The following is an 18,059-nucleotide window of genomic DNA, read 5'->3' as shown; positions in this document are numbered from 1 at the left end:
CTTGGATATTTTTTTTTCCTTTGGGTACTAAATTAGTGAGACTGCAGGCATCCCCCAAACTGACCTTTTACACGACTGGGTCCGGAAAACACCACCGACAAGTACAATCCCGACCGGTGGTGTACACTCTGCTCAACCTTAGACGTAGAAACATTTTAGAAATGCCCACTGCAAACTCTTGAATCATCTTAACCTTCTCCTGAACTCGGCCCCAGGTTAGGTTATCTATGAACTTTATTGCCATCTTCACACCCTCTACTGGGGAACCACGTAACATAAGCACCACCAGGTTGACTTGCCACCATGTCGAATCATTCCGACCATGACGATTACGACGAGGAAATGGGAAGTTCTGGAAGTTACGGTGAGGAGAACTCCCTAGAGTTCACCGATTCCGAAGGAGAGGGTATCGACGACGTCCACCAGATGCGGTCCAACTTCCTAGAACACCTAAGGTCGTCTTCGGATCCGCATGCTAGGCAATTGGCTCAAGTTTTTCAGGCCGTTATGCCTGGATTCGAGCCAGCAGAGGAAGAGGAAGAAGGCGACGACAATTTAGGTTCCGCAGACAATGAATTAGGCCCGCTGCTTGCCCATCTCCGCAATATGACGCGAAGAATGTTCCACCCCGTGACAGGCCCATTGGCTGGCCGTGAAAACGATTTATTGGACGACGGTGATGATGACATTGTGAGAATATCTGGCCCAATGCGTAATGTTTCCAAAGTACGCCTTGTACGTATCGCACTTACCCTCACGAACAACTCCAAAAACGATGGAATTATCACTCACACTTTACATCAACTCAATGAGGTTATTCTACTTACGGAACAAGATGAATTCGGCGCTATTGTTCCCATAGAGCTTGTCAACATCCTGATCAAAATTCTCGATGACTCTGAATCCAGCCCCATGATTCTTGTTTTAGTGACCCGTGCCATTGCTCATATGTTGGAAGCCAATGACCCCACTGTCGTCAAAATGTTTGTCGAATCAAAACTATTAGATGCCATCAAAGTGCGAATCGCTGATCTCAACTATATCGACGTGGCCGAGCAGGCAGTCACAGCCCTCGACCGGGTTGTTCAAAGGTACCCCGGCGAAGTAATGGCAAGTGGTTGTGTGCAGAATTTGCTAAGTTATTCGGATTTTTTCAATGTGCACTTACAGCGCAGTATAGCCAGTATTGTCTATGCATGTGCTGCTGGAATTAATGACAGCCGATTCGATGATGTCCTCAACTTGCTAACTGCCCTGACTCCTGACCCGGTCATTGCCAAAGGTGACCCGGTAGCAGATACGACTATCTTAGCCTACGCCCAACTATTCATTTCAATGGAAAAGAATATTGAAGGCCGAGATAGACTACAGACCTTTTTCAATGAAGATTATTCGGGGACGGCCTTGGAAACTTTTATGTTAAGCACAACGCATACTGCGCCACATATTGGTCGGATTTTGAAAGCCATGGCTGCGATCACATCATTGAGAAACTCTGCTGCAAAGCATTTGTTCAAGGCCAACATTGCCTCAAGGGTCGCTGGTTCCCTCGGGGAGGTGGACTTCTCTGAGCCTGTTGACCCCCAACAGACTCTTCCAAAGTTTCTGAATACCCCAAAAGAGAATATCGCTGCTGCACTTGGCCTTTTTACGACAATGCTGCCGTATCCGAGCAAACTTGAAGACAACCTTGTATCGCCATTCAGGAGGGAACCCAAGAACACACCAGACCTATCCGGAATTGACGAGGATCTACTAGCTCTACATGGCAGCGTAGTAACCCGATTATCAGCATCACTCTACGCGGCATCCACCGATTCTGTTTTGAGAGAGCAAATTCTTCGGGTTATGCTGCAAATATGTGCTTATCTGCAAGGAGATGTTTTCGAAGCCGTTGTGAATGCCATTGATTATCCAACTTTCCTGGCTAGTGTGCTTTCTCAAGTTGATGCTCCCATTCCTCTTGTTGTTGGAGCTCTTGAGATTGTTTACGAAGTTGGTAAAAAGCTGCCTCACAAATATTTGGCTGAATTCAATCGCCGTGGAATTATAAATGATCTCGATGGAGCCAAAAGTAACAAAGCGTATCATGAGCACAAGTTTTCACCAGCTCTTGCTGCTGTAATCGATCGAGTTCGCAATCTGTACTCCGAGTTCCCCGAGTATTCCCAGAACAACGATGGAGCAGAGGCGTCAGATCTCACCAAGGCACTTTTGCAGGGCGAAGACAAATATGATGAGCTTGCCCGTGTGATCAGAGAATACGCCTCGCTTGAACTTATGAAGTTTGGCGTATTCGAGGCCGTAATCAAACTTTTGAATACTGCATCATCAAGAGAGACGGCAATAGAGGGCCTTGGGCCTGTGATTTCAATACTTGTGGCAAAGTCTCAGGATGCCCTTTCACATGGTGATAGATTGGGACTGTTATCATCCTCATCGTCGAGCACTGTGCAATCGTTTGCATCAGCACTGACCCGTCCTGTTAATATTCGACTTCGTGCACCTGATCATGATCGTGCTTGGACTCTTCGGGTACAAGGTATTGCCTCAATCGAAGCTGTTGAAGATTTCTATCGGAGCCGCGTACCAGCTAACTACTCGCGCACACGGCGTAATAACCTTTTTAGTCTTCTGGATGATAATGCAGGAGCTACTGCCCCCACTGAGCGTGAAAGCTGGCAGGACTTTGGCGATGACCCAGATTTTGATTACGGAGTTGATCAGACCGACGATGATGATTCTGATCGTTACGATCTCGATATTGACTTTGAAGAAGGTAATGATGATGATGAAGAAGAAGAGGAAGAAGGAGAATTGTCCGAGATTACCGAAGCTGGACCTGCGCCTCAGAGTCAAAGCTCCTGGGCTGGCGCTGCTAACGCCGTTGAAGTAAACCATGGTGCTCAGACAGAGCATACAAATGAACAGCGTGCATCTTCAACAGATCGTCGATGGAGGCATGCACAAAATCCTCTTGACGAGGCTGATGACTGGCGCGACAGCGCATCGGATTCTACAGAGAAACCCAAAGTCTTTTGTTATTTGAACGGGCAGCGCGTTTACTCCGATATGTCTGTCGTTGGAGCCATTTACCGGTCTTTCCCTCCAGTTGAGGGGGACAACGTGATACCAAAAACCCTTTGGACGGATACCTTCGATATTATAGTTTCCAAAAAGCGCCTTCCGGAAACAAAACGAGAGGGCTCAACATATTTGGGCCGTGGTAGAAGCATTGAAGCTGAATCAGTCGGTCAGAACGAGATCCCTGCTTCGCTGAGGGAGAACAACTATTTCTCAGTCGCGTTGAAGCTTTTGGCACTTCTTTGGGTCATAAATGGCGAGAGATCGTTCTGTCACCCGCGCAGATTTGTGAACTCGATTTTGACGGCTAAACTCAACCGACAGCTGGAAGATCCGCTGGTTGTCGTGTCTTCTATTTTACCCCAGTGGACGGTCGATGCCGTGCGTCTTTACCCGTTCCTTTTCCCATTTGAGACACGGTATATGTTTATCCAGTCTACATCATTCGGATATTCAAGGTGTATGTCTCGTTGGCAGACCCGTGGTGATACCGGTGAGATCAGCGATCTGGGACCTCAAGGGGCTCTATCACCATTCCAGGCCACAGCGCAGGCTATTGCACGCACTGGAGTTCTGAATAACGCAGGTCGGCCTGTGAAGTATAAGGTTAATGTTCCGCGGCAGGATCTGTTCGCGAATTTCGTTGAGGTGTTGCATATGATTGGCAACTCGCCAGCTATTCTGGAGGTAGAGTTCACAGACGAGGCTGGAACAGGACTTGGACCCACTCAGGAGTTCTATGCTAAGGTTTCGCAGGAGTTCGCTTCTGTAAGTCTAGACTTATGGCTCGGTGAGGATGTCAATGGCTTTTTACACCACAACCAAGGATTGTTTCCAAAACCCATTGCAGACTTTACGCGCAAAGTGTTTGAGTTCAGAAACCTAGGACGATTTATATCTAGGGCATTTATGGATCAGCGCATTCTGGATTTCCGTTTCAACCCAGCCTTTTTCCTGGCGGTGCTCAAGAGCCAGGGATTCCTGCAGTCGACTACACTTACTCTCAAAGATGTGGACTCGGACCTCTATGATAACCTACAGAAGCTCGACAAGGAGACGGTTGAAAGTCTCGAGCTGACATTTGTTTTGCCGGGCGATGAAGACGTGGAAATTTGTGCTGATGGCAAGCAGAAGCTTGTGACCGCAGACAATCTCGATGAATATAAGCAGCGGGTTGAAAGTTTTATGTTGGAGGATGGTGTGAAGTTTCAAATTGACCAATTTGTTGCGGGGTTTTCGGAGAATTTGCCGATCGCTTCTCTGCAGGCTCTTTTGCCAGTAGAGATTTGCCGGATGTGCGGTCAAAGTGATGAAGATTGGTCAGTTGAGACTCTAAGTTGTAGTATCCACGTTGACCATGGATACAGCAGTGACAGTCCAGCGGTACAAAATTTGATTTTGGTCATGTCTGCATTGACTTTGGAAGAGCGCAGGGCATTTCTGCAGTTCACCACAGGATCTCCCAATTTACCAATTGGAGGATTTAAAGCATTACAGCCCCCGTTCACGGTTGTGCTCAAGCACCCAGAGGATGAGAAGATCGACCGGGATCAATATTTACCTTCGGTTATGACCTGCGCAAATTATCTCAAACTGCCCAACTATTCATCGCGGGCGATCATGGCCCGTCAAATTAGGGTTGCTGTGGAGGAAGGATCAGATTCGTTCCAGCTGTCGTAGAAAAGTGGGCACAGATTAAGCATGAATTATGTGGGTATTTAGATTTCAGCCCGCCGTCTATAATTTGTAGTTCTGTTCTTTCTGAATGCCAATTTTTTTTATTGATTGCGCAGAATTTGATTCTAGTCTGCTCCTAGCTGCTTGGAAAACAAAAGGGCAGGGCAGCGTGCCTAAGCGGGCGACGCTCTAGATTTGGTGCGCTTAAGTCATCGGGGGTGAGGCTGCATCTTTTATATACGCTGGAGATCAGCTGCATTGGTTGAGTAAAGTCATGGAGCCAGAGGTACAGACGGAGTTTGTACCCAAGCTTTATCAAATGCTGGACAACCCGAACTATCATGAAATCGTGTCCTGGGGTGAAGAGCCAGGCTCTTTTGTCATTTATGATACTACTGCATTTCAAGAGCTTGTTATCCCGGAGGTGTTCAAGCACTCTAATTTCTCATCGTTTGTGAGGCAACTGAACAAGTACGACTTTCATAAGCTGCGCTTCAAGGATAAGCCGTCGAAATTCTGCCAGTTCCAGCACCCCGACTTCAAACCAGAGAATCGAGACCGCACCTACCTGATTAAACGGAAGGAGGTCCAGGCTCGGAAACAAATCCCTGCATCACTAATTGAGGATTTTCAAAGGCAATTGGATGCATTATACTACCGTGTGGATAGCCTGGAGATGGAAAATACCCACATGCTGGGCATAGTGAACCGGCAAGATCAACTGATAAAACAGTTGCAGCAGATGGCGATGGGCGCGGATCAAGTGCTGCATTTTTTGGTAGCACTGGATGATGCGGAGGGTCGTAATATTTGTTCTCAGTTCCTCGCAGACTTTGCTCCGAACAAGGTCCAAATAGACCAGGCGGTTTCCGGCACAGAGGTACTTGAAATGACCCAACGCAAAAACTATCGTTGTATTGTAATTGATCTGGTGCTGCCTGCAATTGATGGCATGTCTGTAACAGATGTTTTGCGAAGTCGAGGCTTCTTGAACGCTATTATTATTTGTGTCGAAGAAGATGTCGACAGCTCTCGACGTGACAATTTCTTTAAACGTGGAGCTTCAGGGATCCTCAACCGACCGTTCAATCGCAACGTTTTTTACGAGCAACTTAAACTTTTGGGCGTCTGATCTTAATGCTCGATTGTATACATTAATGTTGGTAGAAAAATGACTGCATAAAAATAAATATAAATCGTAATCGCTAAGAAATTGAGTTCAGAAAACAAGACAGAGGGTTAGTAGCTCGGCAAACATCAGGCCGGCACACACACCACAGCACAAATTGGCACAATCTTCGTCTCTGCGGTCGTAGCGCTCTTGGTAATACACTGGTTGTTGATAGTATGCAGGCTGCGAGGAGTATTGCGGACCCGGCGGAGGCGAGTTATACTGTGGCTGCGGATAATAAGTTTGCTGGTGCTGCTGTTGTGGATAGTAGCCGTATCCACCGCCATATCCGGATTGGCCACTTGCTCCATAATTAGTACCCGTGGGTCGGCTGTGATTATAGTAACCGCTTGTTCCCTGCGATTGCGGACGTGGTTGACTGCTGCTCGAGGATGCAGAATATTCCGGAGGCGGCCCATCTGGCGGCGGCGTGCTACCGGCCTTTACAAGGGCATTCGACTGGCCCATAATACACGATTCGTCCAAGTTGGGAACTGGTATGTCTGTAAGCACATGTCTACCAACACTGCGCCCCAGGGCTGGAAACGCGTATAGCAGGGGTGTTAGCAAATACCAGCCAAGACACCAATCCCTAGACCTGTTCAAGTTCCCCTTGCTGCGATAGTCGATTCAAAATATATACCGTCCTTGTAAACTTCCTTTCAAAGCAGGTTTCAGGGTCGATCTCGCTTCATAAAACCGGTCTCTCTGCATAATTTGTAATATCTGCAGTTTTAGCCGTTTTGTCATCTGCTCTATGGGTTTATTGTCGGTAGGCACTCCGCTGCCATGGACAGAGGTTGCGAAGCATGTAGAGCATGTGCGGGAGCACGGGGTAGAGCAGCTTATTGCTACTTACAATAAATACAAAGACCGCAAGGGCGACTGCTTGAAATGGGGCGACGAGGTCGAGTATATGGTGGTAAAGCTTGACCAAACTAGAAACGAGGCCAAACTAACTCTCCGTCAGGACGAAATTTTGGACGCTTTGATCGAAGCGAAGAAAAGGGGTGAATTAAAAAAATTGAACGTGTCATTCCACCAAGAGTACGGACGGTACATGCTCGAGGCTACTCCTGATGCACCCTACACAGGTGAGTTTTCAGACTTGGTGAAAGTTGAAAAAAATATGGAGGTTCGTCGCGAAACAGCCCGCAAATACATGCAGGACCAGGAATACCCCCTGACGATCACAGTGTATCCTTTAATGGGAGTTGGAAAGTTTGCTGAGCCCTATGAACCACCTTCTGGTAACACAGCAAGATCATTTTTCCTACCTGACAACATCATCAACACTCATGCACGTTTCCCTACATTAACAGCTAATATCAGGTCTCGTCGCGGTAGTAAGGTTGCCATCAATGTGCCACTTTACAAGGATAAAGATACACCTTGGCCGTTTCATGATCCTACCATCCCATGGGATCGCGACGTTTATCCTGAGGATGCTAATGCTCGTGAGTATGCTGCGAAGGACAACCATATCTACATGGACGCTATGGGATTTGGCATGGGCTGCTGCTGTGTCCAACTCACTTTCCAAGCCACAGATATCCAGGAAGCTACTTACCTTTACGATCAGCTCAATCCCTTGGCTCCTATCATGCTGGCTCTGTCTGCAGCTGCCCCGATATACCGCGGTTATTTGAGCGACCAGGATGTCCGATGGAATGTGATTTCTGCTGCTGTTGACGATAGAACCCCTGCCGAGCGAGGCCTCGCGGAGCCAGACTATAAGAACCCCACCACCAACGACAATTCCTCTCCTGTGATTCCAAAGTCTCGCTACCATTCAACAGACTCTTACTTAGACAACAATGAGATTCTTTTGAAGAACCAAGAGTTCTACAACGACCTACCTCTGGTTATCAACAAAAAGGTGGAAAAGCGAATTGCTGAAGCCGGCCTGCCCCCTATGCTAGTGAAGCATTTTAGTCACTTGTACATTCGGGATCCCCTTGTTATTTTTGAAGAATTGCTCGATCAAGATGACAGTGTGTCAACCGATCACTTTGAAAATATTCAGTCTACAAATTGGCAAACTCTCCGTTTCAAACCTCCGCCTAACGATGACATTGGCTGGCGCGTGGAATTCCGCAGTATGGATGCCCAAATAACTGACTTTGAAAACGCTGCTTTCTCAGTATTTATTGTGCTTGTCACTCGGGTGATCTTGAGCTACCAGTTGACAAACTACCTGCCAATGTCTCTCATTGACGCCAACATGGAGTTCGCCCACAAGAGAGATGCCGTTCGTACCGAAAAGTTTTGGATTAGAACTAATGTTATGACCCAGACCCCAGAATCGGATCCTGGAATCAAGCAGCTTACATTGAACGAGATCATTAACGGATCACCCGAGTTCATTGGTTTCGTGCCTCTGGTTCGTCAGTACCTTGCTACTATGAATGCGGATATGGGCATTCTCTGCGAGCTCGACGATTATTTGACTCTCGTTTCCAAACGGGCTAGTGGAGAACTCCAGTCCGCTGCTTCTTGGATCCGGGAATTCGTCGACAAGCATCCCGACTACAAGCATGATTCGGTGATCTCCGAAAAAATCAACTACGATCTGCTCGACACAATTGAAAAAATCACTCAAGGTGAATGGTCATTGGCCCCCAACATGCTTCCTAAAAAGAAATAGAATAATTTAACGTTGCCCCACAACCGCACGAGCCGCAGTCAAACCTTATCTGTATTTATGAGATTTCGATCCCAGCTTGCTCGGATTAAGCTGATGACAGATGCCGAACGCGCGGTAACACGAAGTGTGCTTGAGCGTAAAAAGCGCCTAAGAGACAGATCTTTTTCTGCACCACGGCCTCAACAGCCTGTTAAAAAGCTTCGTGCTGATCATCCACTAACAAACACAGTCATCTGTGCTTGTTTACTCGGGGTTCCCCTTGTATTCGCAGCTAAGAAGGGTAAATTGAACGACGCTTTTGATGAAAATAAAGTCTGGGTCCTCGCCGTTTCTGTTGTTGGTCTCATTATAGGCCAAACCTTTGAGGCAGTACTTTTGCCTTTGCTACTTTCATGTGTTTTCCACCCAGCGTCCATGGGACTAACTACGCAAGCGGCTGCATCTCTGCCGCTTATAGGAGGTTATTGGCAGCAAATCAACATTGTTCACCATTTCTCAGGGGGACTGATTCCAGCATTGCCGATACACCTACTTTTAACTGGCATTTTACGGTATATTGCCAAAACTTCTTTGACCGGCACGGAGTGTACTCTGATAGCCGGTGGACTATGCTGCTTACTGCTGGACTTTGGAAACAAGCTGTACCAGGCTGTACTTATTTGTGGGCTTTTACCGTTTGGTGCTACAGCAGTGTACTTGCGTCGCTATATCAGCATTCTAATGAAAAGACGCCCGGATAATGACAAACAGTTGATGAACCGATTGGCCATCAACTGCTACGTTGCTTATTTATCGAGTGCTTCAGTGTTGTTTTTCTATTATTTATACCATACTGGTCGGTTCGTCGAGTTTTTCAGTCTCATTGGTCAGGGTGCTCCGGCGTTAGGATGGTGGGTCTTGTGCTTCTCGGTCGCCCTCTTGGTTGCAGCCTATATGCTCAAAGGAACCAGTACAATGCTAGACTCGCGCCGAAAATTGTGGCATGTTACTGTGGTCTTTATGTTCTGGAATAATAGTCGCTCTAATGTTGCTCCGGTCGCTCTAGCTGTTGCAATTGTGCTATTTCTGGTCTGTGAAGCGATGAGGGCCGCAGCTTTGCCTCCGTTCGGGAAATTCCTACACGAAGCACTCCGATCGTTTGTCGATCACAGGGATACATGTGGCCCTCTCGTCATCAGCCACATTTATCTCCTAACCGGAATCGCTTGGCCAATATTTATTGCTGGCGATTCGTTGGCTTGTTCAAGAGCGGGACTCATTTGCCTCGGCTTGGGGGACACACTAGCATCTCAGATTGGTAAAAGATATGGCCGCCTGCGGTTGTTTGGCCACAAGTCGCTCGAAGGCACAATCGGCTTCTTTCTAGTTGCCGCGGTAGGCCTAAAATTATCGCAGGTGCCTAACAAGCCCGCTATCTTGGTTGCTTTTGCAACAGCGCTCTTGGAAGCAACTAGTGTTATCAATGACAATCTTGTGCTCCCATCGTATATGGTAGCCATATTGAAACTGCTCGACGCTTAGAGCTCGACCAACATAGTGAACATACAAACCCATGCATATTTGAACTATCAAATTACAAAAGAAAGTGGGTTAAGAATACATTTATGGAGGGTATGCGATTAATCGTAGATTTCCAGAGGTGCCATACGATCCATCTGGAAGTGCCAGTTACCTGCATCCAACTCGCGGTTCAGCCATTCAGTTGGGAATACTACAAGGTGGCCGGTGACACCTGCCAAAACCTCCTCAGCAACTTGGGCGTCTAGTACTTGCTCAAAGTGAGTCCAGCGCCGTGCTGAAGTGAAGACCCGGTGGGGGCGCACGGATTCAGCTCCATCAACACCAGAATACGGCTGAACAGTGCCATTGGCAACGCGGCCTTCATATTCAGAGCGAGTGTGCGCGAAATGAGGATCACTTTCATCGGCCCGATGCGTCCCTCTAGCATCAACGCTTAGGCCTTCGGCAAGCTTCGCTTGAGAATGACGTTTGCCATCTGGGAACTCGCTATCTTTCGGATCAAAGCCTTCAGGCTCAGATAGCAAGCGGGACAATGTGGGGAGACCGGGAACACCTGCGGCAGAGCTTGAAGCCACATGGTAGCTTTCTTTAGACTTGGGACTCACATTACTGTCGTCGATTTGATATTCCTCGTAAGTGGCGGACTTGGAGCCAGTTTCAACATTAAATGAAGATTCGCCACGTCCAAGCGTTGAGGGACTGTTTATGGAGCCATCCTCTACACTCTTCTCCTTGAAGCTATCCATAGAGGGGTTCTTAATAGACCCATCTTTCGAGGTATCCTTGCTAGACCTCCGCTCACGAATGCGCCTGGAGAGTTTCGCAGCACTAGAGTGCAGCCTACCAGGTTCAGTTTCTGCCTGTAGCGCCGCGATATCAGGCGCCTTGTCCATAGCAACTTTACGCACAACCATTTTCTGAGACAGATCGTAGAGATTACCAATGTTGTCTGTAGCAGTTTGCGTCGCATTCTTGATTAAGCGAACAGTCAACATATCACTCTCAAGCTCTCCAGCTAGTTCATGTGTATCAACTAGTTCAGGGCCACGACTTTCAAGGGTTTCAGGACCACCTTCCTCAGCCTGCTTCATATGGAAGCGATTTTCAAAACGCATGGATTTCTTATAATCATTCCATGTTTCGACTTCGTCATCTGGCTGGCACCGGAACACTCTGCGGAAGATCGAAGTATTGCGGTCGGCAATTTGAAACCAGAGGTCCTCATAGAAAGTCTCGCTGATGGGGTCGTTGAATCCCCAAGGGTCGACTGGGAAAGGCTCATTATGATGAACAGTACGATCTTCATCGTTAACATAAGGCATTGGCTTGTCCCCAAGACGCGGAAGGTGGCCATCAGGATCCACACCAGTGAGAAGCTCATACAACTTACGCTTGAAAGCATCAACTGATGTGATAGCAGACTCTTTCAACAGTTTTGACATCATATCAATAGCAGCATCGCGAGTTGAGATTTCTTTCGGAGTAAGAGGAGCCCGAACACCAGAAGGAAGTAAATAGGAGCTCGGACCATAAGTTTTGTTTTTAAACTCTTTTAAACGTTCATTCATGTGATCATAACCATCACCGCACACATCTCTCCGATGCTCTTCATTGCCCTGGATACGGGGATCAGTGGAAATCTTTTTATAGTCACGAATGCCAGGATTCATCTTTGTTCCAGCAAAATAATTGAACGAGTGCGAATCAGGATACTTCCATGATGGGAACTCGTCCTCCTCTGCACGCGAAGATCCAATTCTTCCACGAGATTTGTCTGTCACAATGTCCTCGAGAGAATCCACAAGCTGCTCTACCATCTCCAATTGATCAGTATCGACACCAAGGTGCTCACGCATGAGGCGCAAGCGTAAGTTATATGCGTATTTTGCAGCTTTGAAAGGTTTACCAGCCATAGTTGAGTTGATAACTTCAGTATCACGAACACACACAGCAATCTCTGAGTCCCGCAAACCACGTTGCGACCGTTCATTGATGTTTGCACTTCCAATTATAGCAACACGATCATCTACGACCATGGTCTTAGCGTGGATATAGAGCTGCTCGGTAGTGAGACGCTTTTCAGGTCCAATCTTTCCCCATTTACGCAAACTGAAAAATGAAATATATTGATCAGGGCGGATACCAGCCTTTTCAAGACGATAGAAAATTGAATGAGGACCACGTGAAATTGTGTTGAACTGACATTGACAGATAACACGAACAGAAGATGCCTCGGGGGTATCAACATTCGCTTCGAAACCAGGCATCAGAGGAATGACAATGATAGCTCGCCACTTTTCGCCTTTCTCGAAAGCTCTAATGATTCTTTGCACCAGTGCATCGCCAATACGGTTTTCAATCTTCACGTCGTCTACAACAGTGCTCGAGATAAAGAACTGATTCTCGATATAGACGAAATGCTTAGATTCGTCAATGAGTTTGATGTACGCATTCTGAATACTCTGCTCATGCTTTTTAAGACCAAGCGACCAGTCTCCGGAAGAGCGAAGAACCTGGAACTCACATGTGCCTGTGAGACCTAATCTCTCTAGCTCTTCCTGTGTAAAGTCAGGGGGAGGAATCAGTAGAGGCGTGCGGCGGGATGGGGTCTTTTGCCGAATAACATAGTTCCAGCGTTGGGTGAAATGGCGAGCCAAATCACGTGCTGGTTGACCTATAACCATCTGGTGTACATCGTGCCAAGGCATACGAGGGGTCACTTGCCGGTCGTACATCTCTTCGTATGGCTGATCAAGACGGAAAAAGTCCTTGACACGAGGATTAGAGTAGTCTTTACCAGGCCAAACTTGTGTAGGTGTTGCAGAAGATTTGGCTTCTTCGTTAGTTTTGTGGAAGGCGTCGACAGCGTCATCCACCAGCACATGCTGAGGGGTGTCCCAACGACCGAAGCATAGGTCAATACCACCGCAGAAACCAATTGTGTGATCAATGACACAAACTTTTTCATGATGGGCCCAAAACAGTGCGGAGTTTTGCAAAACTTGATTGGGGGAACGCAAACAATGTATATTAGGGTGCAGGTCAAGCATGGAATGCTTCGTCCAGAGTGAGTCAATCGGAATCGTTGCACCAACATTGCGGTACACAACAATAAAAATCTTGACACCCGCTTCGGCACGCCTTTTCAGGACCCGATCAAGACGCCATCTCTGGTTACTCTCAGCTGGGCGTCGAAGGTAAGTTTCTGGGCTGAGCCACCAATCAAGAATGTAAATAGTGTCGCGAGCATTCTCAAGGGCTTCACTCAAAGTCCAGAAATAGTCGCGACCGTCAACAAAGAACTGAGAGAAGACGTTATAACGGACAGGGGCGAAAGATTGGAATCGGTTCTCCATACTCCAAGGAGTGGCTGCGGACATTTGCAACAAACTTGTGTGCCAGCGACGCAGCTCATGACGGCTCTTGACAACAAGCTTTAGCTCACGGCCATTATTGCGAAGGTGGAGTAAGAACCCGCGCCCACTACCCACTTTTGGCAGGAGATCTTCCTGAAGTGCACCCATAGCGCTGAAAACGGTAGTTCCATGAGTAGCTATAACCTCAAATGCATTCTGCTGTTTCGTCTCTTTCTCGATATCGTGCCGAATGAGAGCACGCAGCTCTTCTTCAGTAGCTCTGCGTGAAGAAGGAAGAACAGCAAAAGACGTATCAACATCAAACACCTCCGAAACACTTGTACTACCAATGTTTTCAACAAGAACAATGAAGGATTCACAAACCAGGACCCATTTAGGAGAGTGACGGCGGTAGAGAGCTGCCAAATCCTTGGGGTGCCAATGTCGCACGCGCCAACCTGCGCCACTAGCTCTGCTGTAAACTAAGGCAGCACCCTCCTTTCCGTGATATGCAGAGTCTGGTGCCAAGAGAACAGATGTGAATGAGAGTTCTAGGAACTGCATGATGCGGTTGCTCTCACCGCTGAAGCGGTAAGCCTTAAGTAGCTCGGTGAGGTACCATTCCAAAGCCCGTTCCAAACTTGTGGGTGCAGTTTGGGGCCTGAAATCGTCATAGACAGCTGCTGAAAGAGCACTTGAATTAACACTCGTGCTGTCGGACGTAACATCGCAAACTACTGCCTGAGCACTTGTGGTAGGTTGCACGCCCGGCGAAGCATTGCGAGGAGCCGGGGAAACAGAGCGAGCTCCAGGGTGAAGAGGAGGGGGCCCAGGGCGAGGCTCAACGTTGGACCCAGAGTTGGCTGCCTGCCGTGAGCCATTATTATGAAGGGTGTTCTCCTCGTTGTTATGATGATGATGGTACATAGTGAAACGGTGATGACCATGTGAGTGTTTATCACTGTCGAATTCCTTTAGGCCAGGTAAATGAGGTGGTCGTGCTGTGGACGTCCAGATTGGATCCTTTACAATTTTTGAATTGAGGAAAAAAAAGTCACGATAAGAGCGTACGACCGACCACGATATCTTTGACAAACCCGAGCCATATTCCACGAAAATACGAACAGTGTGCTTGAGCTTATCAGGCTGCTCTGGGACAACTCGAACCGAGATCTGGTCCAGCAAAACAGGGACTCGATTGTAACCTGAAGCACTAGACATGATTTTAGACCCCAACAGACTGACAATTGGTGCCACTGACGCAACATCGGCATAGAGCTGGCTAGATTTCTCTACTTCACGAAGGAGTTCGCTTTCGTCCATGCGTCGTCCATCCGCCCAGTTGTATTTCTGCCCATGCCCACGGCGCACAAGCTGTGCCAGCTTTGCAAAGCGTCCAGGCTCTTTGGGATCGCGTTCTGTACGCCAAAACGAGCGAAGGTTTTTTCCATGCACAAAATGCGCCAAACGAGACTTGCCATTAGCGCGGGAAGCCGCCCCGTCAGAGGGCCTGCGACCGTGTTCATGTTCGCCACGCAGAAGCTCGGGCTGCGCTTGAACTCCGCCGTTTTGCACGGATGGCTCTTCAGTTCTCCGGGGTGCAGAGTCTTGATCCATATCGCAATACGAAGTTTAGATTCTTAGTCCTGCTTAGCAAAGCATTCTTTTTACATTATTGCGCTCGATAAACTGCAGATACAATGCTGGCAAATGGGCAGATTTGCGCGATTTGTCGGCCATAACCAATTATCATAACCCAGATCATATGTAAACAGCTTAGTGTTTCTATTCTGCGAGCTATTTCGCTGCCAAAATCTTATAAGAGTAGCAGCGTTTCGCATAGCTCAAGTGAGCGTATGCAAGATGCAAAGGGGTAGGGGTAAGAGGCATCTCGATGTCGAGAATTTACTGCTCGATGTGAGCGAGCTGAGCTGAACTTCTATATAACGCCAGGATTATAAAAGCTTTGATTGTGCTCAATTTGGCAGAAAATTCCGCTCTTATTGCCATCTAGATCGCCTAGACAAACGAATCCTCGAGGTGGGGCAAATGTTAACCCGCTAGCCGAAACTGAAACTAGATGTGCAAGATGGCAGGATCCGCAATAAGCAAGGCAGGACTGCTCGCAGACGAGCCAGGACGAGTGGGAAGGGTCTGATCAGGCCCTCTCTTATTAGTCATCAGATGCTAACTCTTTCCCCCCGCTGACTTTGCGGGGTAGGGGTTATCACAAGGGCGCTTTTGAACTTAGGCCCGAGATGCATGAGGACAGCCGAGGGAGTTTCGTCGCTAAACGCCAGGAGAGTTGCGGTATACAGTATATAAACACGAAATGCTACTAGTAGACTAGGGCCAGCTATTCAAAGAGTTCACCTCGAGCCTCAACCCCAGCGTTTGTCGAGCTCAACCCTTAATGCCGAAAGCAGCTTTACCCCAAACCGAATTACAAACGACCTTGACCCATATAAGTCTTCAATTACCCCACACACCGACCCTTAATGATCGACTACCATCTTGCCAGCGCCATAAACAAGACGTTTGCGGAAATCATGGAGCTCAGGCCGCTCGAGCTCCCTAGAACTCCTAAAAATGTTTCGGTGTACCAATCAACGGTGCAGCCATTCCAGCCGATGAAGGGCTTCTCCGGTGTTTTTGGAGGCCACGTACTGGCCCAGGTAGTTGTAGCAGGTTCAATGACGACCGATATCAAGCAGGTCTGCCACTCGCTTCACGGCTACTTTCTGGAACGGGGCAACCCACTAATCCCATTTATCTTTACTGTTGAGAAGCTGCGGGATGGAGGTAGGTTTGCGAACCGCGAAATCCGCGTTTACCAATGCGACGAAGACAAACTTGCGGACTTCTCCTACGATAAGAAGGACATGATTTTCTTCTCCTTGCTATCGTTCAAGTCTGCTGAGAAAGATAGCCTCTGCTACAATGCACCCTATCCTGAGAAGTACGCTCGTCCCGACCACGAGATTATCACCATGGAGCCCGCCAACGATTTCGACGCCCCGGTGATTCTGGACTTTGCCCGAGAATTTGGTATTGAAAGCCAATGGCATACCATCGACTGTAGAAAGATGGATACTACTGAGTCCAATAAAGAGATTCCAATTCTTTCTGATAGGCGTATCATACACTATTTCCGATCGCCATTCAGGCTACCTAATCAGATCAACATCCATGTCGCCCTCCTGTTGTACATCTCTGATCGAAACTCTCTGTTCACGTTGATCAATATTCAGGACGACCCTTACCTCCATATTGAGAAGATTGCATCTATTGATCACCAATTTGTTTTGCACAGACTCGACGCCATGGTTGATGATGATTATATTATGATGGAAACTTGGTCTGATGCAGCTGGCGACGGCCGCGGTCTCTACAATGGACGTATGTTTGACAGTAAGAAAAGACTGATTGCCAGCTTCGCGCAGGATGGCGTGGTACGCGTGCTCAAACGTCCAAAAAGTAATTTATGAATAAACACAACCCAGTAGCCTATAGAGGGGATCTCAATTATTCTTGGTCTACTTCAAGCCTTGATATCGCCATGTCCCAGAGGCACTCACTGCTTTGTCATTATGAGTGAAAAATCCGGCAGAGTTCGAAAAGTGGTTTCTGATGCATCCAAATTGCCTGAATCTAGCGACCCTAAAGAGATTTTGAAGCAGGTGGAGTTTTATTTCAGTGACGAAAATCTTCCGAAAGATAAATTTTTGTTCCAAACCGCCGAGAAAAACGATGGCTGGGTCCCTATCGATACCATCCACAAATTTTCTCGCATGCGCCGATTCCAGCCCTTGGAAGCTGTTGTTGCGGCGCTGAAGCAAAGTGAAAAGCTCTTGGAGGTTTCTGAGGACGATAAGAATGTTCGTCGCCGCATTCCGCTGCAAGAGCCCAAGCCTGAAATCAAAAAGGACGCTTTCAACCGTACCATTTATGCCAAAGGGTTTGGCGATGAAACCGAGACTACTCAGTTTGATCTTGAAACTTTCTTCGAACAGTTTGGACCTACCAAGCAGGTCAGACTGCGCCGCACTGATGATGGTTCGTTCAAATCGTCTGTTTTCGTTGAGTTTGCCAACGCCGAGGATGTCAAGAAGTTCTTGGAGCTCGATCCTAAGCCCCAGTACAACGGCCAGGAACTTCTCACCATGTCAAAGGTGGCCTATGTTGAGATGAAGGCTGCTGAGCATGGTTTCACCGCCAATGCTAACGGTAAACGTCGCAAGTTCAATGCTTTCAAGAACAAGAACGCTCGGGGACCCCACGGTACTAAGCGCCGCAATGACCGTAATGAAGAGAATGAGGCCAAGCGTGGGAAGACTGAGTCTGAAGGCTCTTCTGAGCCTAGCGAGAAGCAGGCTGCCGAGCCCGTGGAGCCCACAACCGAGACCCCTGCTTCGGAGTAAGCTCTTTGATATACGATTTCTTAGTACTGATCTTTAGCTTATTGTAAATGATGAAATGTATATTCTGTTGCTCTTTTCGAACCCGTTTTTATTTCATTTTTTATTATATTTGGGTTGGATGTTTTCAATTTACGCATTTTAATTTTTTTTACTAATCTGTCGCGTCGCAGGCAAGTTATATG

At 47.6% G+C, this 18,059-nt stretch overlaps 7 protein-coding genes across 7 annotated transcripts; 5 read left to right on the top strand and 2 right to left on the bottom strand.

Moving 5' to 3' along the window:
- Nucleotides 1-303: 303 nt before the first annotated feature.
- B9G98_04527 (Ubiquitin fusion degradation protein 4) lies at nucleotides 304-4,764 on the top strand (the record flags this gene model as incomplete). Its single annotated transcript, XM_024811084.1, has 1 exon — nucleotides 304-4,764. The coding sequence occupies one exon, from the start codon at nucleotides 304-306 to the stop codon at nucleotides 4,762-4,764; it is 4,461 nt and encodes a 1,486-aa protein (XP_024666852.1).
- A 271-nt stretch (nucleotides 4,765-5,035) lies between these two features.
- B9G98_04526 (Transcription factor prr1) lies at nucleotides 5,036-5,893 on the top strand (the record flags this gene model as incomplete). Its single annotated transcript, XM_024811083.1, has 1 exon — nucleotides 5,036-5,893. The coding sequence occupies one exon, from the start codon at nucleotides 5,036-5,038 to the stop codon at nucleotides 5,891-5,893; it is 858 nt and encodes a 285-aa protein (XP_024666851.1).
- Nucleotides 5,894-5,980: 87 nt separating this feature from the next.
- On the bottom strand, nucleotides 5,981-6,400 carry B9G98_04525 (hypothetical protein; the record flags this gene model as incomplete). The annotated part of the gene is made up of 1 exon (XM_024811082.1): nucleotides 5,981-6,400. The coding sequence occupies one exon, from the start codon at nucleotides 6,398-6,400 to the stop codon at nucleotides 5,981-5,983; it is 420 nt and encodes a 139-aa protein (XP_024666850.1).
- Nucleotides 6,401-6,689: 289 nt separating this feature from the next.
- Nucleotides 6,690-8,579, top strand: B9G98_04524 (Glutamate--cysteine ligase; the record flags this gene model as incomplete). Its single annotated transcript, XM_024811081.1, has 1 exon — nucleotides 6,690-8,579. The coding sequence occupies one exon, from the start codon at nucleotides 6,690-6,692 to the stop codon at nucleotides 8,577-8,579; it is 1,890 nt and encodes a 629-aa protein (XP_024666849.1).
- Nucleotides 8,580-8,672: 93 nt separating this feature from the next.
- Nucleotides 8,673-10,100, top strand: B9G98_04523 (Dolichol kinase; the record flags this gene model as incomplete). Its single annotated transcript, XM_024811080.1, has 1 exon — nucleotides 8,673-10,100. The coding sequence occupies one exon, from the start codon at nucleotides 8,673-8,675 to the stop codon at nucleotides 10,098-10,100; it is 1,428 nt and encodes a 475-aa protein (XP_024666848.1).
- A 98-nt stretch (nucleotides 10,101-10,198) lies between these two features.
- Nucleotides 10,199-15,073, bottom strand: B9G98_04522 (Phospholipase D1; the record flags this gene model as incomplete). Its single annotated transcript, XM_024811079.1, has 1 exon — nucleotides 10,199-15,073. One exon carries the CDS (start codon nucleotides 15,071-15,073, stop codon nucleotides 10,199-10,201), a length of 4,875 nt encoding a protein of 1,624 aa, XP_024666847.1.
- An 881-nt stretch (nucleotides 15,074-15,954) lies between these two features.
- B9G98_04521 (La) lies at nucleotides 15,955-17,877 on the top strand (the record flags this gene model as incomplete). The annotated part of the gene is made up of 2 exons (XM_024811078.1): nucleotides 15,955-16,914; nucleotides 16,972-17,877. 2 exons carry the CDS (start codon nucleotides 15,955-15,957, stop codon nucleotides 17,875-17,877), a joined length of 1,866 nt encoding a protein of 621 aa, XP_024666846.1.
- Nucleotides 17,878-18,059: the final 182 nt, after the last annotated feature.

This window comes from Wickerhamiella sorbophila, assembly GCF_002251995.1.
Source record: "Wickerhamiella sorbophila strain DS02 chromosome Unknown contig2, whole genome shotgun sequence".
Lineage (NCBI taxonomy): Eukaryota > Fungi > Ascomycota > Dipodascomycetes > Dipodascales > Trichomonascaceae > Wickerhamiella > Wickerhamiella sorbophila.
Note: the sequence above shows the minus strand (reverse complement) of the source record. Positions and strands in the feature narration are given on the sequence as shown.